Raw genomic sequence first — 27,190 nt, 5'->3', positions numbered from 1 at the left:
AAGGCCATCTAGATGGTCTCATAAGACCACAGGTAAGGAAAGGAACCCTCAAAGGCCATCTAGATGATCTCATAAGGCCATCAGAAGACCATAGATAAGGAAAGAAACCTCAAAGACCATCTAGATGGTTTCATAAGACCATAGGTAAGGAAAGGGACCCTCAAAGGCAATCTAGATGATCTCATCAGGCCATCAGAAGACCATAGATAAGGAAAGAGACCTCAAATACCATCTAGATGGTTTCATAAGACCATAGGTAAGGGGCCCCCAAAGGCCATCTAGGACCATAGGTAATGAACATGACCTTCAAAAGCCATCTAGATTGTCTCATAAGACCGTAGCTAAGAAAGAGACCTTCAAAGACCATCTAGACAATCTCATAAGACCATAGGTAAGCAAAGAGACCTCCAAAGACCAGGTAGACTTAGGTCAACCCTAAATCTAAAGTTTAGGACAGGGGCCAGGTAAATGACATTGGAGGGCCGCATCCGGCTCACGGGCCTTAGTTTGGGGACCCCTGCTCTATTGTGTGTGTTACGATCTTTGTAAATCTAAAAATGGTGTGACATTTTCTTATTTATAAATTCTGAAATATCTGTAAATAAGAAAGGGCCAAAACCATGTAGAAGTGTATGTAAGAAACTGATCCATCCAAATGTACATTGTTGATTGGTTTATATAAATAAATAGCCTAAACATACACAAACCGACATGTTTATTCTCATATTACAAAATAACCAGAACTTGATTTGTTAAGGTATATATGAGAGGAGTGTTCATGTTAGCTACCCTGTTTGGTGAGCAAATGATGAGCCACAGGGCAGTCCAGATAGAGAAATGATAACAGGGCAGTAAATCTGTCCGTTAACAGATGGATGAACCTGATATGCTTTGGAGCCTTTTTCCAAAAGAAATGTTTCCCCCACTCATGCTGTTCACAAAGTCATGTGAAATTAATTAATCGTCCAAGAAAAAGAATGAGAGTCGCACAAATGATGTTGAACTACATCTCTCAACATTCCTCGCCAATGGCTTTATACTGGATAGGGCTGTGGTGTATTGCAGTCTAAAAACCTCTAAACAGCCACTTGATTGTCACATTAGAATGGTTTTTGTACCTTAACCATTGTTCTCTCTGACTTCATTATTTCTCCCATTGAGTGCTTTCATCTGGTTGGCATGAATTCTTTCATGTCTCTTCAAGTATTTCCCCACCTTGAAGCATTTCCCACACTGAGAACACTTGTACGGTTTCTCCCCAGTGTGGATTCTCTGGTGGGCCTTAAGCAGGTTACTCCATCCAAAGCTCTTCCCACACACAGGGCATTTGTAGGGTTTCTCCCCGGTGTGGATTCCCTGGTGGGTCTTGAGCTGGTTACTCCGTCCAAAGCTCTTCGCACACACAAGGCATTTGTAGGGTTTCTCCCCGGTGTGAATCCGCCAGTGGTTTATGAGGTTTCCTTGCTGGCTGAAACGTTTCCCACACTGAGAGCACTGGTAGGGTTTCTCTCCAGTATGGATCCTCTGGTGGACCTTCAGCGCTTTCTTTTGGTTGAAGCCTTTTTCACACTGGGAACATTTATAAGGTTTCACCTTCACCCCGCTGTGAATGCCCTCGTGTCTCTTCAAATATTTCTCCAGGCTGAAACATTTCTCACACTGGAAACATTTGTACGGTTTACCACCTGTGTGCGTTCTCTGATGAATGGTCAGACTCCTTCGCTGACTGAAGCATTTCCCACACTGGAAACATTTGCAAGGTAGGACCTCAGGGTGAGAACGCTGATGGAGCATCAAATCTCTTCTCTGCAGGAAACATTTCCCACACTGAGGACAACCGAACATTCTCCCTTCATTCTGTATTCCTGGATTTGTCTTCAGCGAGGAGGCAAAGCCCACGTTCTTCCCACGCTTAGGAGCACTATCGGATGTTTCTTCTGTATGATTATTCTGATCTGTGTTCAAATGATCTCTTTCCTGCTCCTCAAAGAATTCTTGGCGGAGTTCTTCCGACATTAAATGTACTTTGCTATCCTCCAAAGTATGGGTCGTATCAGGTCTTCTACCACACTTAGAGAACGTGGGCACTTTATCCCTTGCAGGCTCTTTGACGAGATATTCAACTGCAGGTTTAAGGTTAAGATGTCCAGGGCACTCATTCCATTTATTCTCTGACCCCATGGGCAGCTCCCCCTGTTCTTCTTTGAATTCACATCCTTCATTGTTCATTCCCAGTCTCCCCAGCACATCTCCTTGACTGGTCTGTTGCACTGTCTTGGGGATGTCCTCTGGCTCGTTTCTTTCCCAGGGCAAATCCTCCATCTTGACCTGGCTTCCACTTTCACCACCTGCAGGGAAAGAAGCATTATCGGGCTTCCAAGAAAAATGTTTACATTCTTTTTAAACACTTAAAAAATATATATATATTTATTGACAATATTTTAAAATTTAACATTAAAACTTAATATATAGAAATAATGGGTATGGGGAGAGACAAAAACAAAGACAAACACAAAAAGAAAAGAAAAAAAAGAAGAAAAAAGAACTTTCGTTCTTCTTCCTTCCATTCAATTTCTTCTTAATTTTAAAACTAACTTGTAAAAATATTCTTTCCCTCTTAGAGTTTCATCTTAATTTTTTTTTCGTGTCACGAGCAACTTGAGAAACTGCAAGTCACTTCTGGTGTGAGAGAATTGGCCGTCTGCAAGGATGTTGCCCAGGGGACGCCTGGATGTTTTTGATGTTTTATCATCCGTGTGGGAAGCTTCTCTCATGTCCCTGCATGGAGCTGGAACTGATAGAGGGAGCTCATCCGCGCTCTCCCCGGGTGGGATTCGAACCTGGCAGCTTTCAGATCAACAACCCAAATCAGTCATTTTTATATCTTTACCAGTGTTTTCCCTTAACAAAAATGTTAGTATTCCCTATATATCTGTAGGAGAGATTAACAAACATTTCAGGGGAAAATGCTTTTATAAGATTAATCATAGATCATAGACCAGGAGCAACAGGAACATCCTTGGGAGAGTAATGGGCTCTCGGATGTATCTCAATGGATTGTCATTGATGAATGCACTGGGGATGTTGAGGAGGAGGACAACACTTTACACCTACATGATTCACTTCAACAGGAACACTCTTCAGGGGACATACACACTGTCTTGCACAAAAGGGACCCTGTCAATCCTCAAAGGAAACAGGTCTTGGTAGTAGGTGACTCCCTCCTTAGAGGAACGGAAGCCATCATTTCCAGACCGGATGGGATGGCTCGAGAAACATGCTGCCTCCCGGGGGCAAAAATACACCATATCACTCAGAGGCTCAGCAGGCTCCTAAAGCCCCATCACCCTCCCCACCTTATGTTGATTCATGTAGGTACCAATGACACCGCTAGGCATACTTTTCAAAAGATCACAAATGATTTTCGAGCTCTGGGAACAAAGCTAAAACTGTATAATGTACATGTGATCTTTTCATCCCTCCTCCCCGTTGTAGGACACGGCTCTACAAGGGCCGGAAAAATAGTACAGGTCAATAACTGGCTCAGAAAATGGTGTCAAGAGGAGCATTTTGGCTTCCTTGACCATGGTCTACTCTTCCAAGAGGATGGACTACTGGCAAGCAATGGGGTGCATCTCACACAAGTAGGAAAACATCTTTTTGCACACAGACTCACAAACCTCATCAGGCGCACTTTAAACTAGATCCACTGGGGGAGGGGAACAACAGCCTGGCGAACACTATATTACCCACGACCACAGGGAACCGCCGAAAGGCTAAACGGAGGGCTGCACAAACACAGCAAGGACCAAGTACAGAGAGCACAATAATCCCAAATAAACAGTTCGAGGGGAGGTCACAGGGGCTTACATGTCTTTACACTAATGCTCAGAGCATGGGAAATAAGCAAGACGAACTCCAACTCCTAGCACAGCACCACACATACGATGTCATAGGCATCACTGAAACCTGGTGGGATGACTCCCATCACTGGAATTTAACCATTGAGGGCTATAACCTCTTTCACAGAAATAGAACAAAGGGGAGAGGAGGGGGAGTAGCTTTATATGTCAAAAACAGTTACGTTGCAGAAGAAATGCAAGACTGTAATCCGGGAAACCAGCTTGAAAGCATCTGGATAAGAATCAAGGGAACCAGGACTCAAAAAGATCTTGTCGTGGGTGTCTACTACAGACCTCCGAGTCAGGATGAAGGACTTGATGAAGCCTTCTGTCAACAGCTGACCAAACAGGCACAAAGAAGAGATATAGTAGTCATGGGCGATTTCAATTATCCCGATATCTGCTGGAAAACAAACTCAGCCAAGAGTACAAAGTCCAACAAATTCCTCACTTGCCTTGCAGATAATTTTATGGTCCAGAAGGTAGAAGAGGCAACAAGGGGATCAGCAACTCTTGATCTAATCTTAACAAATGTGGAAGAACTGATCAATACAGTTGAAGTGGTTGGATCCTTAGGGGCAAGTGACCATGTGCTCCTGCAGTTTGCAATACAAAGGAATGCTGAAACTAAGACAAGTCAAACACGCATTCTGGACTTTAAGAGAGCTGACTTCCAAAAAATGAAGGAATTACTGAGCGGCATTCCATGGACGCCGATATTAAAAAACAAGGGAGTTAAGGATGGATGGGAGTTTTTCAAAAGTGAAATACTCAAGGCGCAAATGCAAACAGTGCCAACAAAGAAGAAAAATAAGACAAGTGCAAAGAAGCCAGAATGGATGTCCAAAGAACTTCTAACTGAGCTAAAGCTCAAAAGTGACATGCACAAGAAGTGGAAAAGGGGAGAAATCACCAAAGAAGAATTCAAACGTATAGCCAACACCTGTAGGGAAAAGGTTCGCAAGGCTAAAGCGCAAAATGAGCTCAGGCTTGCCAGGGACATAAAAAACAACAAAAAAGGCTTTTTTGCTTACGTTGGTAGAAAAAGGAAGAAAAAGGAGGCGATAGGGCCATTGCAAGGAGAAGATGGGGTGATGGCGACAGGGGACAGGGAAAAGGCAGAACTACTTAATGCCTTCTTTGCCTCGGTTTTCTCAGAAAAAGAAAGCCATCTTCAACCTCAGCAACACGGAATGGACGAAGGATTGGGGGAAATCCAACCCCAAATAGGGAAACAAGTTGTCCAGGAACACTTGGGCTCTCTAAACGAATTCAAGTCCCCAGGGCCAGATCAGCTACACCCAAGAGTACTGAAGGAACTAGCAGAAGTTATTTCAGAACCACTGGCAATTATCTTCGAGAGTTCTTGGAGAACGGGAGAAGTCCCAGCAGATTGGAGGAGGGCGAATGTGGTCCCTATCTTCAAGAAGGGAAAAAAGAACGACCCAAACAATTACCGTCCGGTCAGCCTCACATCAATACCAGGCAAAATTCTGGAAAAGATCATTAAGGAAGTGGTCTGCGAACACTTAGAAACAAATGCGGTCATTGCTAATAGTCAACACGGATTTACCAAAAACAAGTCATGCCAGACTAATCTGATCTCTTATTTCGATAGAGTTACGAGTTGGGTCGATACAGGGAATGCTGTGGATGTAGCGTACCTGGATTTCAGTAAGGCCTTCGACAAAGTCCCCCACGACCTTCTGGCAAACAAACTAGTAAAATGTGGGCTAGACAAAACTACGGTTAGGTGGATCTGTAATTGGCTAAGCGAACGAACCCAAAGGGTGCTCACCAATGCGTCGTCTTCATCATGGAAAGAAGTGACAAGTGGAGTGCCGCAGGGCTCCGTCCTGGGCCCGGTTCTGTTCAACATCTTTATTAACGACTTAGACGAAGGGTTAGAAGGCACGATCATCAAGTTTGCAGACGACACAAAACTGGGAGGGATAGCTAACACTCCAGAAGACAGGAGGAGAATTCAAAACGATCTTGACAGACTAGAGAGATGGGCCAAAACTAACAAAATGAAGTTCAACAGGGACAAATGCAAGATACTTCACTTCGGCAGAAAAAATGGAAATCAAAGATACAGAATGGGGGACGCCTGGCTTGACAGCAGTGTGTGCGAAAAAGACCTTGGAGTCCTCGTGGACAACAAGTTAAACATGAGCCAACAATGTGATGCGGCTGCTAAAAAAGCCAATGGGATTCTGGCCTGCATCAATAGGGGAATAGCGTCTAGATCCAGGGAAGTTATGCTCCCCCTCTATTCTGCCTTGGTCAGACCACACCTGGAATACTGTGTCCAATTTTGGGCACCACAGTTGAAGGGAGATGTTGACAAGCTGGAAAGCGTCCAGAGGAGGGCGACTAAAATGATTAAGGGTCTGGAGAACAAGCCCTATGAGGAGCGGCTTAAAGAGCTGGGCATGTTTAGCCTGCAGAAGAGAAGGCTGAGAGGAGACATGATAGCCATGTACAAATATGTGAAGGGAAGTCATAGGGAAGAGGGAGCAAGCTTGTTTTCTGCTGCCCTGCAGACTTGGACACGGAACAATGGCTTCAAAATACAGGAAAGGAGATTCCACCTGAACATCAGGAAGAACTTCCTCACTGTGAGAGCTGTTCGACAGTGGAACTCTCTCCCCGGGGCTGTGGTGGAGGCTCCTTCCTTGGAGGCTTTTAAGCAGAGGCTGGATGGCCATCTGTCGGGGTGCTTTGAATGCGATTTCCTGCTTCTTAGCAGGGGGTTGGACTAGATGGCCCATGTGGTCTCTTCCAACTCTACTATTCTATGATTCTATGATTCTAATGGATATATATTTTTTCTTCTTCCTGACTTGCAAGGGCTTCTCTCCCTCACCTTTCCCTTTTCAAAACATTCCCTTGGTTAAGAGTGGGGGAGGCTTTGGAAAAGAAAATACCCTGTTAAGGGAAGGGAAGAAGAGAGAGAAATGTATCATATATTGCAAGCAATGGCCTCCAGGCTCCGCTACCCAGCTTGACCCCATTATAAGCCGAGGGAGGCTTTTTCAGCTCAAAAAAAGGGCTAAAAAACTTGGCTTATCTTTGAGCATATACAGTACTTTCAAAGTAAGGAGTGCACGATTAAACAGTAAATAAGACTCTTAAACCAGGATCAGGATTTTTTCAAACTTTGTTACCTAGTGTTATTCATGGTTATCTGTTTCCACTACAGATTCAGAAATGTATCACCTTCAATATGGATAAATATGGATAAATACAGAGTAACATCATATTTAGAAGGGCCGGGCTGTGGCGCAGCTGGCTAGTAACCAGCTGCAATAAATCACTACTGACGAGAGGTCATGAGTTCGAAGCCCGGGTCGGGTTAAGCCCCCGAACATTAAATAGCCCGGCTTGCTGTTGACCTATGCAGCCCCGAAAGACAGTTGCATCTGTCAAGTAGGGAAAGTTAGGTATGCTTTATGCGGGAGGCTAATTTAACTAATTTACAACATCATAAAACTGCCAGCAAAACACAAGGAAAGGAATGAGGAAGTACAGCCACTAGTGGACAGTGAAGCAACAGCTCCCCCTGTGGCTGGAATCGTGAAGCTGAAAAAAAAAGTTAAATGCCTCTGTGTCTGTCTATATATGTTGTTTGTCTGTTGGCATTGAATGTTTACCATATATGTGTTCATTGTAACCCGCCCTTAGTCCCCTTCGGGGTAAATAAATAAACGAGAAGCCTTATTTTTTTCTAGGACCATTTTGCAGTTCTACCATTGATGATAATAGCTATGCTGCCTCACCCAACCAATCTGCATCCCTAGGATCGTTTTCCAGAACCTTCCAGACTACGGTCTGTTGGCTTGGATGGGTCTGAGGTGGGCTGAAGACGGGCCAAGTTTCTTTGAGGTTCATCAATTCCTGCAATTATATGGGAATAAACAGAAAGCCTTGTCAGATTTTTCTGGACAAAACTCAGTAATTCCAGACTGATGAGAAATACCAGCAGAAACACTGTTTGCTGGAGATGCAAAAGAGGGTCTTCTTGGTGGCGACCCCTGGATCTGGAATTTTTATAATAACAATAAAGATAAACTCTGAATGAAGATCTGGAAGAAGAGACTAGAACAGGCATGGGCCAACTTGGGCCCTCCAGGTGTTGGACTGGAGTTGGACTTCAGGTGTTGGACTGGAGTTGGACTTCAACTCCCACCATTCCTAACAGCCTCAGGCCCCTTCGTTTTCCCCCTCAGCTGCTTAAGCGGCTGAGGGGGAAAACGAAGGGGCTGAGGCTGTTAGGAATGGTGGGAGTTGAAGTCCAAAACACCTGGAGGGCCCAAGTTGGTCCGTGCCTGGACTTGAAGATAGTGAGATAATACCGGAAGAAGATAGGGTAGTTAAAGTGGTGTCAAACTTCTTTACATCTGTAAACACACCCTTCCATCACACTCCGAGGCAGAGAGTCCCACTGTTGAACAGCTCATACGGTCAGGAAGTTCTTCCTAATGTTCAGGTGGAATCTCCTTTTTTGTAATTTGAACCCATTGCTCCAAGTCCTGGTTTCAAAGGCAGCAGAAAACAACCCTGCTCCCTCTTCCTTATGACAACCTTTCATATATTTATGCATGGCTATCATGTCCCCTCAACCTTTTCTTCTGCAGGCTAAACAATCCCAGTTCTTTCAGACTCTCCTCACTGGGCATGATCTATAAGCCATGGCAGTTAGTGTCAAACTGCATTCATTATGAGGTGCAGATTGTCATGGTTGTGTGTGTTAACTGGAAAATGAAGTGCATGAAGCCGACTGGCTGAGTCTGCAAAGACTTGTGGATTGAATTGATACTGTTTCTGTTCTGCTGCTGCAGAACCAGTTTGGACAAGTTTTTCAGTGCTGGCTGAGAACTGCTGGAGAGGCCTTGCTATTTTTGAGGCCTGTTTGCTGCTGAGAAAAGAGGGTAAAGAAACAGGACTGTATTCTTCTCTGAAGCAGATTTGTGGACTGAGAAAAGACTATTTATGACAGTGGACTTCTGTAAGTGATCAGAGGAACTACTGTAAATACAAGTGTTTTTTTTTTATCTCTTGGAATCAGTAAAGTTGGCTTCAAACTCCAGGAAAGGAGATTCCACCTGAACATGAGGAAGAACGTCCTCACTGTGAGAGCTGTTAAGCAGTGGAACTCTCTGCCTCGGAGTGTGGTGGAGGCTCCTTCTTTGGAGGCTTTTAAGCAGAGGCTGGATGGCCATCTGTCGGGGGTGCTTTGAATGAGATTTTCCTGCTTCTTGCAGGGGGTTGGACTGGATGGCCCGTGAGGTCTCATCCAACTCTACGATTCTATGATTCTAGGATTCTAAGTTCCCGTGTTTTTTGTTCGGCAAACCTGAGAGGCATGTTATTGTTCTGTGGGTGACTCTGGATCGCGGGCACACGTAAGAGCTTCCATTTATCATCAACAATCTGTAACACAGATCAGGCATAGGCAAACTTCATCATCCAGGTGTTTTGGACTTCCAACTCTCAGAAATCCCAGCCAGTTTACCGGCTGTTAGGAATTGTGGGAATTGAAACACCGGGAGGGTCAAAGTTTGCCCATGCCTGGTGTAGATGAAACTCTAATCTACATCCTAGAGACTGGGATGAGGTTTTCACCTGCAGTTTCTCTGTTTCATCCTCTTGTTGGCTCATCATGAAGTCCTCTGCCAGGGCCACAGCCTGGGAACAGGTCTCCGGCCCTCCGCCTCGGATCCATCCTTGCAGGTCTTGGGGAAGACTGGCCAGGAATTGCTCCAGGACCAGCAGCTCCAGGATCTGCTCCTTGCTGCGTCTCTCCGGCTTCAGCCACCGACTGCAAAGCTCCTGGACTTGGCTGTAAACCCTTCGCGGATCCTCGACCTCTTGGCAGCAAAACTGCCGGAAGTGTTGACGCTGTGCTTCAGTTTTCAGGGCATCCGCTCTCAATATAGCAGCTTTCACTTTCTCATAATCATCCCTGTCTCTGGCTTCCAGACTCAGAAAGGCCTGCTCTGCATCTCCGCTCAATGCGGGCAACAGCCGGGCCGCCCACTCTTCCTTTGGCCACCGATAGGCTTTGGCCACTTGCTCGAAGGAGGCCAGAAAGGACTTGGCATCTTCCCACGGGATGGTCTCCTCCGATGTCTCTGAATCTCCCCTTTCTATGTGATGGGGCCACATCTTCTTCAGTAACTCCTGCGCTTGGGCTTCCCAGTACTGTTGTAATCCTTGAGAGGGTTGGTTCGCTTGCGATACTTCCGCTTGGAGTTGTCCCATCCGATATCCCTCATGAATCGCACTGCCGGCTCTTCCGTAATTATCTTCTTCTCCGACTTCAAGTTCAGACCTTGGAGACCTTTGCATCTTCATCCCTTTCTCCAGCCTCCTGCAATCTAAAACAAGTGTAGTGTTTTCAAATCATTTACAATAGAATATCTCAAAGACAGCCAAGGAACATCGGATATAACAGAATTCAAGGGGAAAATATATTAAACATTACAATAGATTTCCAAGAGTGTGGAATTTTATTTTGAATCGTACGTAGATTGACAAGAGATTGCCTTGTCGTCAATAGACTGTAAGTTAATATTGAGAAGGATGTCCGGCTGGATCTACACTGCCAAATAACCCTGTCTGAAATGCATTAACTGCATTATATCTTCCCTGCCTATTCTTTAATCCTCAGCATGCAAGATCAGGCCATTTTAATTCTCTGTTCACATATCATCCATCTAGAGAAGAGAAGGTAAAATAAAATGTATTTTTATGTTTTGCCATGCCATTCAAAATCTGACCAGGAATATCGTATCTTTGTTTCTCTTTTTGGAAGTAAGTTAGAATCAGAAAAATAGAACAGAATCCTTTTCATTCAAGAAATTTAAAGACAAGATCGAGACACACATATAGCATTATTATTATTGGGTTGCTGTGAGTTTTCTGGGCTGTATGGCCATGTTCCAGAAGCATTCTCGTCTGACATTTCCCTACATCTATGGCAGGTATCCTCAGAGGTTGGGATGTCTGTTGCAAACTAGGCAAGCGGGGTTTATATATCTGTGGAATGTCCAGGATGGGAGAAACAACTCTAATCTATTGGAGGCTCGTGTGAATGTTGTAATTGGCCACTTTGATTAGCATTGAATAGCCTTGCAGTTTCATAGCCTGGCTGCTTCCTGCCTGGGGCAATCCTTTGTTGAGAGGTGCTAACTCACCCTGATTGTTTCATGCCTGGAATTCTCCTGTTTTCTGTATGTTTCTCTTTATTTAATGTCCTGATTTTAGAGTTTTAAAATACTTGTAGCCAGATTTTGTCCATTTTCATGGTTTCCTCCAACAGACAAGAGTCCTTTCTCCCACCCTGGGCATCATTTCTCAGATATATAAACCCCACTTGCCTCGTTTCCAACAGACCTCACAACCTCTGAGGATGTCTCCTATAGATATGGGTGAAACGTCAGGAGAGAATGCTTCTGGAACATAGCCATACAGCCAGGAAAATGCACAACAACCTATTTTGATACTACAGTAGAGTCTTGCTTATCCAAGCTCCGTTTATCCAAGGTTCTGTATTATCCAATGCAGTTTGCCTTTTAGTAGACAATATTTTTGTAGTCAATTTTTCAATAAATTGTGAAATTTAGATGTTAAATTCATAAATACAGTAATTATTACACAACGTTATCTTGTACTGAACTGCTTTTTCTATTCATTTTGTTGTAAAGCATGATGTTTTGGTGCTTAATTTGTAAAATCATAATGTAATTTGACATTTAATAGGCTTTTCCTTAATCCCTCCTTATTATCCAACATTTTCGCTTATCCAATGTTCTGCCAGCCCGTATATGTTGGATAAGTGAGACTCTACTGTACTTTAATTGCCTGGAATCAGTGCTACGGAATCATGGTTAGTTGTAGTTTTGTTGAGGCATCAGCAGTCTATAGAGAAGGGTTAAAAGATGTTCAATGTGTTGTCGAAGGCTTTCATGGCCAGGATCACAGGGTTGTTGTATGTCTTTCGGGCTGTGTGGCCATGTTCCAGAAGTATTCTCTCCTGACGTTTCGCCCACATCTATGACAGGCATCCTCAGAGGTTGTGAGGTATCACAACCTCTGAGGATGCCTGCCATAGATGTGGGCGAAACGTCAGGAGAGAATACTTCTGGAACATAGCCACACAGCCCAAAAGACATACAACAACCCAGGGTTAAAAGACCTTGCAAAACTACAGCTCTTGGGACTCCAATGCATTGAGCTATGGCAACTAAAGTGGTGTCAAACTACGTTAAATCTACAGTGTGGCTGCATTCTGAGCAGGGTGGTTATCCCTCCAAACTACAACCCCCAGGGTTCCATAGCAGTGAGCCCTGGCAGTCCATGTGGTGCCAAACTGCATTAACTCTGCAGTGTAGATGCATCCAGAGAAAACAACAGAGCTCCAAAGCATACCTTCAGAGAGGAAGAAGCAGATGTTACTGGGCTCCAGTCGAGAAGGGGGCGAGCCAGCCTTCCTGGACTCCCCGAAATCCTGGATGAATGAAAGGAAGGAAGGAAACCCTTTTGTCTCCTGCAGGTCTCCGTCCACCTTCGCTTTCTCTCTCCTTGCTTCCACTTCCTTCTCTTGAGAAGTTCAGCAAAGCTGCAGAGGCGGCGGAGAGGCTTCGCACGCGCGCCCCCTGCAGGCCAGCTCCATAATTGCAACTCCATTGAAAGCTAGACAAGAGGCAAATATTCCAGGAGCATTTTCTCCTGACTTTTCGCCCACATCTATGGCAGACATCCTCACAGGTTATGAGGTCTGTTGGAAACTAGGCAAGTGGGGTTTATATATCTGTGGAATATCCAGGGTGGGAGAAAGAACTCCTGTCTGTTTGAAGCAAGTGTGAATGTTACCTTGATTTGCATTAAATATGCCTTGCAACTTCAAAGCCTGGCTGCTTCCTGCCTGGGGGAATCCTTTGTTGGGAGGTGATAGCTGGCCCTGATTGTTTCCTGTCTGGAATTCTCCTGTTTTTTTTAGTGTTGCTCTTTATTTACGATCCAGATTTTAGAATTTCCCAAGCAGGCTTTGGGGCTGCAAGGCCATTCAATTCTAATCAAGGTGTCCAATTGCAATATTCACAATTGCTTCAAACAGACAAGAATTCTTTCTCCCACCCGGGATGTTCCAGAGATATATAAACCCCACTTGCCTAATTTCCAACAGACCGCACAGCTTCTGAGAATGCCTGCCATAGGTGTGGGTGAAACGTCAGGAGAGAATGCTTCTTGAACATGGCCACACAGCCCAGAAAACTCACAGCAATCCAGTGTTGCAACATGTAAGTGTGTCAGCTAGTGTGTTTAGGTGTGTTGTGCAAATATTAACAAGACAAAGAATTTTGGGAGGTATCTTATTACCTTACACATCTTGTTAAAAATATAAATGAAAAGTGTTCATTTTGTTATTACAATTTGTTATATGTGTCCGTTGTTGGAAATAGCAACCTTCTTCAAGCCTCCACTAGTTATTTGTTATGTATGTAATTCAAATTGCTGACTGTATTATATATGTCTGTATTGGTGTACAGTTTTCCTTAACTCTATGTTGTTCGAGGGGCTGCAGACCATGTGATCAGATCTGGGCTTGTTCAGGACTCAGACTCCATTTTAGAAACAGTATGCTTTAGGAACGGTATGCCTTTAGACTTCAGTAGGAATTGTATGCTTAGAGACCATAAAATTGTCTGCAAGGCAAGCATCAAATTTGTTGGACATTGTACTCTTGGCCAAGTTTGTTTTCCAGCAAATATTGGGATGGTTGAAATCGCCCATGAATACTACATCTCTTGTTTGTGCCTGTTTGGTCAACTGTTGACAGAAGGTTTAGTTGATTTCTTCATCCTGGCTCGCTGGTCTGTAGTACCCTGTTTCCCCGAAAATCAGACATCCCCTGAAAATAAGATTTAGTAGAGGTTTGCTGAATTGAAAAATATAAGGCCTACCTTGAAAGTAAGACCTAACAAAGTTTTTGTTTGGAAGCATGCCCACCGAACAGAACACCAGAGCATGAAGGATTGGTACATGGGAATAATGGTAGTAACAAGAAATTCTTGATAGGATTCAGAGTTTGTCTGGTTATGCTGGTTTGTGATGACAACTACTGTACAGTATATAATAAATGTTCATTTTTTGTTCAACATTAAATGCGAATACTTCTTCATGGAAAAATAAGACCCCATGAAAATAAGACCTAGCGCATTGTGATGGCGCGAGTCGCACCATCTATATGTCAAACTGTAAGTTGCAAGATTTGAATTGTATCATACCTGGTTTTGCCTTTGCTCTGTAAATGTAGTTGAATTGATTGGTTATTTGTAGCTGTCAATCAATGTTGTTTGCACCGGTTATATTGCTCCCTCAGCTCAATTGTTTGACTCCACCTCTTCCTGGAGTAGGACAGTGTTTCCTTTTTCATTCCGCCATCAAGCTTTCTACCAGATGGACGTGAGAGAGAGAGACTTGGCTCTAAAAGCCCTTGATTAAGTTACCTCTCAGCACCAATTCTGAGGTTCTTACAGTTGAGACTTATGCTTCATGTTCAGGCCAACCTGGACGACGTTGAGGAGTCTCAAGCACCTTCAAATCAGTTCTTTGGCATCGGAGGAAGACTGTCTTCAAACATAGGCCATTTGGACTGAGGCTGAGGATTGCTCCGGCATTCACAGCCATTGAGAAAGAGGGACCTGGAAAAGCTTCTCAGCTGCAGAGCTCCTTGGACTTAAGACAACCAAAGACTGTAATGTATATTTTCCTTTAGCCCTTTGAAACTTCCAGCTTATTGGGATAACCTTTTGTGAACAATAAAACCAGTTTTGAGTTATCTACAGTGTTTTGGTCCATGAGAGTTCCAGTTTCCCTAAAGGAGGGCAAGAAGCAATCCCCTGGGGAAAGATGTCACGTCCATGCCTCTTTCGCTAAGAGTTATAGCCCCAGGCGCGACAGCACACGCATCTTTGGTAGCAAAAATTAATATAAGACACTGTCTTATTTTCGGGGAAACACGGTAGACACCCACCACAAGATCTTTTTGAGTTCTGGTTCCCTTGATTTTTCTTGGTTACCCGGATTGCAGTCTTGCATCTCTTCTGTGGCATAACTGTTTTTGACATATAAGGCTACTGTCCCTCCTCTCCTCTTGTTCTGTTTCTGTGGAAGAGATTATAGCCTTCGATGGCTACATTCCAGTGATAGGAGTCATCCCATCAGGTTTCAGTGATGCCTATGACATCGTAAGTGTGGTGGTGTGCTAAAAGTTGGAGTTCACTTTTCTTATTTACCATGCTCTGTGTGTTCGTCTAAAGACATGTAAGCCCCTGGGACCTTCCCTTGAGCTATCTATTTGGGTTTATTGTACTCCCGCTACTTGTCCTTGTTGTGTTTGTGCAACCCTCCGTTTAGCCTTTTGATGGTTCCCTGCGGTCGCGGATAATTTACTGTTTACGAGACTGTTGACCTAAAGTGTACCTGTTGAGGTTTGCGAAAAGGTGTTTTCCTACTTGTGTGAGGTGCACCCCATCCCTTGCGAGTCGGTTATCCTCCTAGAAAAGTAGGTCATGATTGAGGAAGCCTATGTTAATGTGGGATTTGTGTATGGGTAGTGTTTAAATGAAATTTATGTCTGGCATGTATTGCATACTGATTGCATCATCCAGGAAATGCTATAATGTGTAGAGTTAATTGGTAAGAAGCTGTATTGACCTTGGATGTGGGGCTGGAGCCAGAGAGGAGTGTCCAGACTCAAGTGTTTGTATATTGCTGATTGCATCAGATGAGATCTGTTCTGCCTGCTGAGAAGATCTGTATTGTTTGCCTAGAGTGAAAGTCCTGTGTCTATTGTCTGCAAGTCTGTTTGTCTTGTTCAGTAAAACTTTGTACATACTTTTTAACATCGTTTCTGACGTCTCTTCGTTCTGCGCTCCATTGACAACATACAACTGCTGCTAAGCTGCGAATTACTCTGACAGCCTAAGCGTTCCTCCTGACACCATTTTCTGAGCCAGTTATTGACCTGTCCTATTTTTCTGGCCTTTATAGACTTCAGTAGAAATAGATATATGCTTTTAAAAGTTAGTTGAAACAGACTACAGAGACTCTATTAGACTCTCAGAACAGAGAAATGCTTTGGACTATGGACTGTTGATTATGAGAAAGATGCCCTGTGTTATCTGCACAGAGGAACTACTTCAAATCCTATCTGTAACTGGATTGATAAGCAAAGTACCTGTATGCTGAATACATGAAGTTTGTGAGTAAACTCTCAACTGCAAAATTCCCATCTCTGCCAAAAAATATTAAAGTATAATTATTTGGTCTGTGTTTCTAATTTTCCTTTGGAATTTTCAAGCTCTGTCCAATATCATTTCTTAATGCAGCAACATCCACCATTCTCATGGGTCAAAGCAGGAAACGTTGAGGCAAAGGACTTCACGGCAACAGAGATTTGGCACAGGTAGAGAACATGCACACACAAAAGGGAGAAACAAGTGTGCAAAAAAGGTTTTTGTGTGTGTTTAAAACAGGCAAATAAGATTACAAATCTCTGCAAAAGGAATCCTTCACTGGGAAGGGAACAATAAACATCCCAAATATCCAATAGAAGTATTACAATAAGCACTTCACTTTCCCAGAACATAAGGATGGTGGACCTCCATGAAAGTGGAAAAAAAAAAACACTGAATAACAAAGCTATACATTTTTAAAAATGAGAGAACAACTCTCTAGGAATCCCTAGATCAGGCATGGGCAAACTTTGGCCCTCCAGGTGTTTTGGACTCCAACTCACCTGGAGGGCCAAAGTTTGCCCATGAGGTGTTGCGGCCTCAGAGCTCCAAGGCTAGATACACCACAAAAACTACAAATCACTGGGCCTTCCAGAACATGGAACCATAATTCTGCACTGTGGATGCACTGGGAACAAAAAGGCTCTCTAGAGAAGGTGGTTGCCAAATCCTCAGGCCTGAATTGCTCAGTATGGATCATGCTTGATCATGTATATCTCTGAATTTAAAAACTGACAGTGCATTCAACTTTCACAGGGTATTTCTCCAATGAGTTCTCTGGTGTTTGATCAACACTGCTCTCTGAGAAAAGTTTCTCCCACAGTCGAGGCACGGGTACGGTTTCTCCCCTGTGTGGATCCTCTGGTGCCCCTTTAAGTGTTCTCTCCGACCGAAGCTTTTCCCGCAGTCGGGACATTCAAAAGGTTTCTCTCCAGTGTGGATTCTTCTGTGCCTCTTCAAATCCCCGCACTGATGGAAGCGTTTCTGGCAATGGGGGCACTGGTACGGCCGCTCCCCAGAATGGATCCGCTGGTGCTTCTGCAGGGGTTCCTTCCGACTGAAGCATTTCCCGCACTGGGCGCACTGGAAGGGTTTCTCGGCAGTATGGATTCTCTGGTGTCTTTTCAGGTCTCCCCTCTGGCTGAAACACTTCCCACACTGGGCGCACGTGTGGGGCTTCTCTCCAGTGTGAACCCTCTGATGCCTGGTTAAGACTTCTTTAGAAGTGAAGCGTTTCTCACACTCGAGGCATGGGTAGTGTTTCTCACCGGTATGAAGCTGTTGGTGATTTTTCCAACGGTCTTTCTTATTGAAGCTCTTCCCACACTGAGAACAATTGTATGTTCTCCCTTGACCGAGAATCCCCTCGTTTCTCTTTATATAACTAAAACTCCTCCCAAACGCAGGAAAGTAATTCAGTTCCATTTCTGTATAGTTACTCGATTCCGTTTCTGGATAGTTACTCGGTTCCGTTTCTGGATAGTTACTCAGTTCCATTTCTGAATAGTTACTCGGTTCCGTTTCTGGATAGTTACTCGGTTCCGTTTCTGGATAATTACTCAGTTCAGTTTCTGGATAGTTACTCGGTTCCATTTCTGGATAGTTACTCGGTTCCGTTTCTGGATGCTTATTTGAATCCATTTCTAGTTGGTTACTCGGTTCCATTTCTGGACAGTTACTCCGATATGTGTTCGAATAATCTCCTTTTCCATGCTCGGACAATTCAGATTGATGTTTTTCTGCTAACTTTCTCTGATGTTTCTCAAACCATGAATTTTGTGGGAAGGTCTCTTCTGACCTGGGATGTTCCTTGTGGTCCTGCCTGGTAGAAACCACGTTAAATTTTGATGCATAGCTATAGTTTCTGCCCTGGAAGGAGATTTCATCCCATCTGAGGACTTTAGAAGGATGACTAGCTGCAGCTATAGGATCTGGAGTCAGCTCACTGTATCCATCAGCCCCCAGTTCCTCATCAGATCCGAATCCTTCTTGGCCTATCTCTGTTGTCTTGGTCACATTCCCTTGGATTCCCTTTGAGACTGTTGCATTATCTACTGACTCATTTTCCTCAGTTGGAACATTCTCCGTCTTGACACAACCTCCTTTCCCAATATCTGTAAAGACAAAGGAAAGGAATTTGTCCATGTTTTGGTGACCTCTTCCCGCAATGCCTGTTGTAATGAAGTGCAAATTTTGGTTTACAGATGTTATGTTTAATTGTGTGTTTATGTTTTAAAAGGGTAAGTGTTACAGTTATTGCATCTCAGCACTCAGAGGCTGGTTGCCATGGAGAAGTAGGTGGAGCCAACTGCCGTTTAGTTGAATAAGTGCAGAGTTTTAAAAGGTCAGTCTGTGCTCTGATGAGGCACAGGAAAGATTGATTCCTGGTTGATGGGATCAAGGAGTCTCAATTGTTCGTTTTGAGTCGGTTTTAAATAAGTTTGGTGACTTATTTAATGTAGTCTGTGTCCTGGTAAGGAACAGAGAATCTGTGATAGTATATCACAGGGGTGACTGTGGTTTGAAGTCACTGGATAGTCCAAGTTTCAGGCCTTGGGAACCAATCCCAGCTGGACTCACAGAGATCCATTGAAGTAACGGTTTAAAAGTGGCGGAGGAAGAAGTTTTAACTACTTTAAGTAAAAGAAGTGATACTTTAGAGAGTTGATTCATCTCATCCTAGTATTGTAACTGTTAATAAGAATACCTCTAAGTGAGAAACACCATTGTAACCACTAAGCTCTGTGCCTGAATAAACTTGTTATTGTTCTTCCAATATCTAAGCCTCTGTCACATGTATTCTAAACCAAGTTACGCTACCCTTTAAAGTAAAAGTAAACATCTCCCTGCGTCTTTGGTGGTCTGCATCTTTCCAAATTGGAATTCAGTCATTATTAGCTCTTTACAATTGGTGGCAGCGGTGGGATAAAAAGATTCCTCCCTGCCTGAAAGAGCCTTAGTCGTTATTAGTCTTTTACACCTGTATACCCTCTGTTTGCCTGGCTTCTTATTATTTCCCTCTAACATTAATATTCAACCCATAGGTCATTTGAAAGAGTACAAAATCAAAATAAAACACATCTATTTAATGTTTGTGTATATTTATAATTATATGGATTAGTTGACCCAGTTTTTGATTTTTTGATTAAAATATATGTTCTCTCACCATCCAATGATTGGTTGAATAAGCCTAGTTGGGACTAATGAACTGGATGCCAGCCTAATCTTTGGGGGACAAGAGTTTTGTAGTCTAAAAACAGCTACCAAGAAGGCACTTCCTTGTGCTCATGAGATGGGTCTGTGATAGTAGCAGAACTGGGAGGAAAAGCCTCACTTAACGATCATAAGACTTGGTGAGGTCCATATGATAACATTCCTTACAATATTGCAAACTTTCCCTTTTATCTGAGCCTTAAATGTTTAAATTCAGGAACACCCAGGGAGAAAAAACCAATTATTCTTTTATATATATTTTCAAAAAGAATATATATATTTTCATTTTCAAAAGAAGAGCTGTATTAGCTGGTTGTATTGAAAGGAGTTTTGTGAGGCTTTTAACCCAAGCTGAGCATTCTGAAATCCAAAGTACTTCCAAATCCAAAATTATACATGTAGGTGGCTGAGATCGTGACACCTGAAGTCATGCACACACGTACACACACTTTCTATCTATCAACAAATTCCAATTCTACAAAGAGAATATTGGATCAGTTAATATTCATAGGATCCACAGGATGGACCTGTGTGAAGGGCCTCCTCACCCAAAGCGTTTATTTCCGCGGCTTCCTCTTGCAAGACTCGCCAGACCATGGTGTCTTGGCCTGGCTGTGTCAGGCTCCGTTTGACAACCTGCAAAGACAGGCTGGTTTCCCGGAGGTTCCCTGGTCCCTGAAAAGAGAAAAAGACAGCGATTCTATCTCATCAGATGTTCTTCTGGAAGGAGGCACATCCAGCAAAGCATCCTGTTTTCATTCCAAATGGCTAAATCTTTTGTGAAGCCATAGGAGCACCTCGCCACATTGGAGAGGAATTTCAGCTACTGAAAACAGAAGCATAATACTGTATTGCTTCAATTCTAAGATACACTTCCCCCACCATATAAACATCTCTAGAAATTAGTGTGTTGTAGAATCATGTGTGTGTGTGTGTGTCTGTACACATACACGCACACATATACAGTATATATACAGATACAGTAGAGTCTCACATCCAACATAAACGGGCTGGCAGAACCTTGGATAAGCGAATATGTTGGATAATAAGGAGGGATTAAGGAAAAGCCTATTACACATCAAATTAGGTTATGATTTTACAAATTAAGCACCAAAACATCATTTTATACAACAAATTTGACAGAAAAATTAATTCAATACGCAGTAATACTATGTAGTAATTACTGTATTTACAAATTTAGCACCAAAATATCACGATGTATTGAAAACATTGACTACAAAAATGCGTTGGATAATCCAGAATGTTGGATAAGTGAGACTCTACTGTACATAGTACTAGCTAGAGTACCCGGTGTTGCCCAGATTATTTGAAAAAGTCATGTTTTAATTGTACAAAATGTATAAGGTTGTGGGTGAACAACAACTCAGATCATGCCAGGTTAACCCCGGGAAACTCCATCAGTACTTAAAGTTTGTTATTTTGGGCAAATTTGCTCTGGATGCATCATCGGTGGGTTCAGTGTGCTCTCTGGCTGTAGGGTAAACTACAACTCCCACTATGGTGAGTCAGTCCCCTCAAACCCCTCCAGTAGGTTGAGTTAGTTATGGGGGTTCTGGATCAAGTTTGAACCAGGTCCATCATTGGTAGAGGACACAGTTTCACTGGTTGTGGGTGAACTACAACTCCCAGAAAGGAAGGTCAGTTCCTCCCAAACTCCTCCAGTAATCAAATTTCAGCATATCAGGTATGTGTGCCAAGTTTGGTCCAGATCCATCCGTGTTTGGGTTCACAGTGCTTTCTGGATGTAAGTGAACTACAACTCCCCCAGGTCAATGTGAATTTTCCCCAAAGACCTCCAGTATTTTTTGCTGGTCTTGGGGGCTCTGTGTGCCAAGTTTGGTCGAATGCCATCTTTGGTGGAGTTCAGAGTGCTCATTGATTGCAAGTGAACTATGCATCCCAGTACCTACAACTCCAAAATGTCCAGGCCATTTCCCCTCAAAACCTGTCAGGGTATTGTGTGTTGTGAAATGTTAAAATCAATCTGGATTCAGCAATTATGGAGTTAATGAGAGTCTGCTATGATTGATGTATCACAGGACCAATGGGGTCAAGTGTGTATTGACCGGGACTTACTATCTAGTTCCTGTGGAATGCGAGGGAGTTAGGTTCCCTGTGTCGAGCGGAGAACAGCGATGAGCAATGAGCAGCGTGTGTGTGCACGAGTCTTGCGGAAAGGACTCATGGAGGAGAAAGGACTGAATTTGCTCTATCTGTATATAGATCATGTAAATAAAGTTGTTTGCCGTTGGACTACCAACTGAACCCTCATCTGCTGGAGTGAGTTTGTCCAGTGCTGTTTTTCCACATGGGGAAACAGTCTGGAGAGAAGGAGGTGAACCGGGATGGTGAATTTTTGGATTTCACTCTGCTACCCATCATCCCCGCTGACAAAACCCACCAGTATGCAAATTTGGGCATATCAGGTACGCATGCCAAGTTTGGTCCAGATCCATCATTGTTTGGGTTCATAATCCACTCTGGATGTAGGTGAACTACAACTCCTATAAATCCCTCCAAAGATCTCTAGTATATTTTCTTGGTCATGGGGGTTTGGTGTGCCAAGTTAGTTCCAGATCCATTGTTGGTGGAGTTCAGAGTGCTTTTAGATTGCAGGTGAACTATATATTCCAGTGCCTACTACTCCTATAAATCTTGGTGAATTCTCCCCAAACCTTTCTAGTAGGTATGGTCAATTGCTGATGTGCCATAGAAAAGAATAGGAAAGGGTTATGGGAGAGGCAGTAGGCGGGATCATGCAAATTCCACACCAATGGAGAGAATTAGAAACACTGGGATGTCTGTGGTGGAGGAAAAACAGAAAATCTAGGATGAAATTATCCTTATATGAAAGCCTTCACTTGGGTGGTGGGCAGTATGGTGTTTGTCAAGGACATTGGCAGGGCTCTTGGACATGTCCATGGCACTCGCTATAACATACCGTGTTTCCCCGAAAATAAGACAGTGTCTTATATTAATTTTTGCTCCCAAAGATGTGCTAGGTCTTATTTTCAGGGGATGTCTTATTTTTCCATGAAGAAGAATTCACATTTATTGTTGAACAAAAAAATGAACATTTATGATATACTGTACAGTAGTTGACATCACAAACCAGCATGACCAGACAAACTGTGAATCCTATCAAGAATTTCTTGTTACTACCATTATTTCCATGTACAACTGGTATGTACATTTACCAATCCTGAATGCTCTGGTGTTCTGTTTGGCAGGCGTTGGGCATGCTTCCAAACAAAAACTTTGCTAGGTCTTAGTTTCGGGGGAGACCTTATATTTAGCAATTCAGCAAAACTTATACTAGGTCTTATTTTTTGGGGATGTCTTATTTTCAGGGAAACAGGGTACAATGTCATTGGAGGGAGGGCCATTGCTGTCTCCTGAATAGTAGGAGCTATTGCTGTTCATGGAGGCAGGATCTTGTCTGTGTGAGTGGACACCCCAGCCACATACACACATACATATTTTCACTTTTATTATACTCTGCAGGAATTCACTTACCTCTCTCAGGCCAGCTTGACCCATCTGTTGCTCTTCAGCCAGAAATGTTGCATTGTAATGACTTGGGCATTTAGTTCCACAGCCTGCAAGGCACAGAATAAGAGATTTTAGAAGAAAGGATCCATGTTTATATTCCTAGAGGGATCAGAATCAAAAGTAAACAGGTCAAGGCCAACAATGCCTCAACTTCCACTATTGGGGAAAAGACAGAAGACAAATAAAGTTATTGAACAGGTTTCCTATCTGTTAAAAATAATTTCAGAAGCATATAGAACAATGATGGGCAACCTTCTGCACTTGGTGTGTCAAAATTCACCAAAAAACCTAGCATGACTTGGGTGGTGTGTCACTTCAAGAAAAAAAACCATAATTTCACTATAGTTTAAATAACAAAAATATATAATTGTAATATATAACGGTATTTAATAAATCAAAAACTATTTACTACCATTATTTCCATGTACAACAATCTATGGTACCTCTTGCAGTTTCCACGCTGATTTCTCTCTATTCTAGTTTCAATGTAGTCATGAATAATGAATAATATAATAATAATATAATAGTAATAATATAATAATATACTACAATAATAATATTATAATAGAATTTTATATATATATATATATATATATATATATATATATATATATATATATATATATGTAATGTGCATAATTCCCATGATGTAAACAACAAAACCACTGGACCAAATCACACCAAATTTGGCCACAAAAGACATGAGTTATCCAATCAATCTGCATGTGGCAGCGTGGCAGCAAAAATGGCTAGGCGTGTCAGTGCTGACACACGTGTCATAGGTTGGCCATCACTGATATAGAAAATTAGCAATGGACTAAAAGAAACAAAAAGGAGAAACCCGTGAATTCAAACTACGATGGAGATCAACAAACAAGAAAAGACAATTAAATATTCAAATATAACCACGAAACGTAGAAAATGGAAGACCAAAACAAACTTTGCCCTCATTGCCCCTTTTACTGTCTTTCCCCACCTCATCTAGATTTCCCTCTTATTTTTTTTAATTTTTTCTCTTTTCTTTCTCTTTTCTCCCCTTTTTCCTTTCCCCACTCATGCTTACCTATTCATTCATATATATCTTTTATGTAAAGCACTTAAAATCTGAATACAAATAATAATAATAAAAAATAAATAATTTCAGATGGATCTGGGAGTCAGCAATGTGTACTGGTTTGTCTTGTGAACTGCGACTCTAGAAAACAGGGTTCAAATCCCAGTTTTATTTGCTGGTGTATTACGACTATGTTAAGTTCCCCAATCGGATATCCTTGGATCGGATATCCCTGGATGTCTCAATGCCATGAAATTCATGCAGTTTGACAACACTTTAACTGCCAAGGCTCATACTATGGAAACTTGGAGGTTGTAGCTTCTTTTCCCTCTCCAAGACTGATGGGGAAAGATGAGCCTTCATTCAACCCAGAAACAGAAACAAAGCAAAATTCCTCTTAAGACAATGCTTCTTAGCTCCTTGCACGGCAGGTTGACCTCCATGTGTCATCACCTTTCTGGGTTTCTTCATAGACCTGTCCCTCTGCAGAGTCCGAGGGTTCCTCCTCTGGGTCCAGGAAACACAAACGTTCCTCCTTCATTGGACCCTGAAAAAGGCAAGATCCCACTTAGGATAAAATTCAGAAATTTAGCTCCTGGTAAAGGCAACATAGTTGTTTTCCTTTCTTGGGGTGCATCTATATCAGACAAGGGCAAACTTGGGCCCTCCAGGTGTTTTGGACTTCAACTCCCACAATTCCTAACAGCCGGTAGGCTGTTAGGAATTGTGGGAGTTGAAGTCCAAAACACCTGGAGGGCCCAAGTTTGCCCATGCCTGATCAATACTATAGAATAAATGCAGTTTTACTCCACTTTGACTGTCATGCTTCAATGCTATGGATGGACACATGTGCACTTGTTTGACTTTTTGTCTATATGTTTTGTTATTTGTTGTAGGTATTTAGCTGTATTGTAGTAGCTGTAGCTAGTAGTAGTAGTTAGAAGATATATGAGTAATGCTAATACAACTATGTTCTAACTACTAAAAGCTAGCGACAACTACTAGAAGTAGTAACAAAAACACCCAGACAAAACAAAATGCAATTAAAACACACATATTAAAATATATAGTACAAATATTAATAATAATTTTATTTTTATACCCCGCCCCGTCTCCCCGAAGGGACTCGGGGCAGCTTATATGGGGCCAAGCACAGACATCTGACAATATAAAAACATAGCAATAAAACAAGTCAATTAACAATAAAACAAATCATAAAACAAATGAGGTCACATACAATAAATATACTGATAAAATCTTGGGTTGGCTCCAAAAAGAACTGGGCCAAAAAGTACAAGTACAAAGATATACAGTGTTCCCTCACTACTTCGCGGTTCGCTTTTTGAGGATTCGCTGTTTCGCAGTTTTTCAATAAACTCTAAAAGGCTATTGTAAATCATAAAAAATTACAATTTACAGCCTAAGGAAGGGAGGAAGGAGAAGCCGAAGGGAGAGAAAAGGAGCCCAAGCGGCAACAGGAGGAGAAGGAGGCGATTTATCAACCCACGATTAGTTGATAAAGACTTAAAATAGTGTATAACTGCTAAAATAATGTGATAAAATAATGTAAATAATAACATTTGCTTATCCAACGTTCTGGATTATCCAACGCAGTTTGCCTCCCACCCCGATCCACAGCTGTTTCTCTAGGCAGCAAGGATTTAACTTTTTATGGATTTAATTTCCGACAATGTTGCTACTGTACGTTCATTTTATGCATTCTATCTTTACTTGCAGTCAAATTGTTAGTAGCCAATGTTTTTGTAGTCAATGTTTTCAATGCATTGTGATGTTTTGGTGCAAAACAAGGCTTTAACCCATTACACTGGGGGCTACTAGGAGAAGGAGGTGGTATATAAATTAGTGTACCTTTTACAACTGATAGCATCTTGGAGTCAAAGAAATGCAGTACATAACCTTACAATCTGTTTATTTATCCTATCACTGTGCTCTTACTTGAACATGGTGTTTCTAAGTTTGGTGGAGTCTCCTTCTCTAGGGAGTTTACATAGAGGCTGGATGGCCGTCTGTCAGTAGGGCTTTGGTTGTGTGTTCCTGCATTTCAGAAGGGGGTTGGACTGGATGGCCCTTGGGGTCTCTTCCAACTCTGTGAGTCTACGAACAATAATAGATGTTTGCAACAATCCGATTCATGGCTTTGGGCCCTCTTTAAGAGATCTGCAGAATTAAATGTTGAAATCTCACCTCGGCAGGTGTCGCTGTCTCTGCCTCCTTTTCCTGTCTCGTGAGGAAGTCCTCTGCCAGGGCCATTGCTTGGGAACAGCTCTCCGGCCCTCCGCCTCGGATCCAGACTTGGAGGTCTTGGGGAAGACTGGCCAGGAATTGCTCCAAGATCAGCAGCTCCAAGATCTGCTCCTTGCTGCGTCTCTCCGGCTTCAGCCACCGACTGCAAAGCTCCTGGAGCTGAGCATACATCTTTCGTGGATCCTCAACCTCCCGGCAGCAGAACTGCCGGAAGTGTTGGCGCTGGGCCTCCGTTTTCAGGGCATCCACTCTCAAGATGACGGCCTTCACTTTCCCATAATCTTCCTTGTTGGCGGCTTCCAGGCTCTGAAAGGCTTGCTCTGCTTCTCCGCTCAAGGCGGGCAACAGCCGGGCCGCCCACTCTTCCTTTGGCCACCGACAGGCTTTGGCCACTTGCTCGAAGGAGGACAGGAAAGCCTTGGCATCCTCCCAGTGGGTGCTTTCTGGGGTTTCCCATGTTGTCGGAATGGGTTGCGGCATCTTCGTGAACTCCTGCCATTGGCTTTCCCAATGTTGCTGGATCCCTTTGGATGGTTTCCACTTATCTTCCCGTAATCCCCCCGAATCTGGTTTTTCTGCCATATAGTCATGGGAAGCTCTTCTGGCCAACAGCAGATTTTCTTCCTTCATGGCCAGCTCTCTTGAATGAATCGTCAACTGGAAACGATCAACTTTGAAAAGTAGATTTCTTGGAGACTCTTTTTGCACAGCTTTGCTTCTCTGGGTTGGTCTTCTGTATCACTCCAATGGGATGGATTTTGCTGGGATGCCCTCCAAGTCCCTTCCTTGGTGAAATTTAATTTCTTTTTCCAATCCCTGAAAGAAAGAGAAACAGACAGAGTGTTTTAATGTTTCTTTAAGGTAAAGGTAAAGAT

The 27,190-nt window shown here is 42.9% G+C and overlaps 2 protein-coding genes across 2 annotated transcripts in view; both read right to left on the bottom strand.

Annotated features, from left to right (window-relative positions):
• Positions 1-698: 698 nt before the first annotated feature.
• LOC100566416 (zinc finger protein 397) lies at positions 699-12,565 on the bottom strand. Its single transcript, XM_062973539.1, has 4 exons — positions 12,339-12,565; positions 9,531-10,285; positions 7,685-7,802; positions 699-2,348 (listed from the first exon to the last, which is right to left on the bottom strand). Exons 2-4 carry the CDS (start codon positions 10,260-10,262, stop codon positions 1,120-1,122), a joined length of 2,079 nt encoding a protein of 692 aa, XP_062829609.1. The 5' UTR covers positions 10,263-10,285; positions 12,339-12,565; the 3' UTR covers positions 699-1,119.
• Positions 12,566-16,417: 3,852 nt separating this feature from the next.
• The window catches only part of LOC100566219 (uncharacterized), a 36,178-nt gene continuing 25,405 nt past the window's right edge, over positions 16,418-27,190 (bottom strand). The window contains exons 7-11 of the mRNA XM_062969302.1: positions 26,256-27,051; positions 24,504-24,597; positions 22,961-23,043; positions 19,972-20,098; positions 16,418-18,324 (exon numbers count right to left, since the gene is read on the bottom strand). Coding sequence (XP_062825372.1) covers positions 16,961-18,324; positions 19,972-20,098; positions 22,961-23,043; positions 24,504-24,597; positions 26,256-27,051 — 2,464 coding nt within the window. The 3' untranslated portion in view covers positions 16,418-16,960. The remainder of the gene's footprint in view (positions 18,325-19,971; positions 20,099-22,960; positions 23,044-24,503; positions 24,598-26,255; positions 27,052-27,190) is intronic.

The sequence above is a fragment of the Anolis carolinensis genome, chromosome 2, assembly GCF_035594765.1.
Source record: "Anolis carolinensis isolate JA03-04 chromosome 2, rAnoCar3.1.pri, whole genome shotgun sequence".
NCBI classification, from domain to species: Eukaryota; Metazoa; Chordata; class Lepidosauria; order Squamata; family Dactyloidae; genus Anolis; species Anolis carolinensis.
Note: the sequence above shows the minus strand (reverse complement) of the source record. Positions and strands in the feature narration are given on the sequence as shown.

Bases quoted from the DNA above. Each gene is read 5' to 3' on its own strand.
- LOC100566416 (XM_062973539.1), bottom strand. From the start codon at position 10,262: ATGAAGATGCAAAGGTCTCCAAGGTCTGAACTTGAAGTCGGAGAAGAA. The intron at 7,803-9,530 runs GTGAAAACCTCA...ATATAATTGCAG, and splicing joins ATGAAACAGAGAAACTGCAG to GAATTGATGAACCTCAAAGA. The intron at 2,349-7,684 runs GTGAGGCAGCAT...CTTTCCCTGCAG, and splicing joins TAGGGATGCAGATTGGTTGG to GTGGTGAAAGTGGAAGCCAG.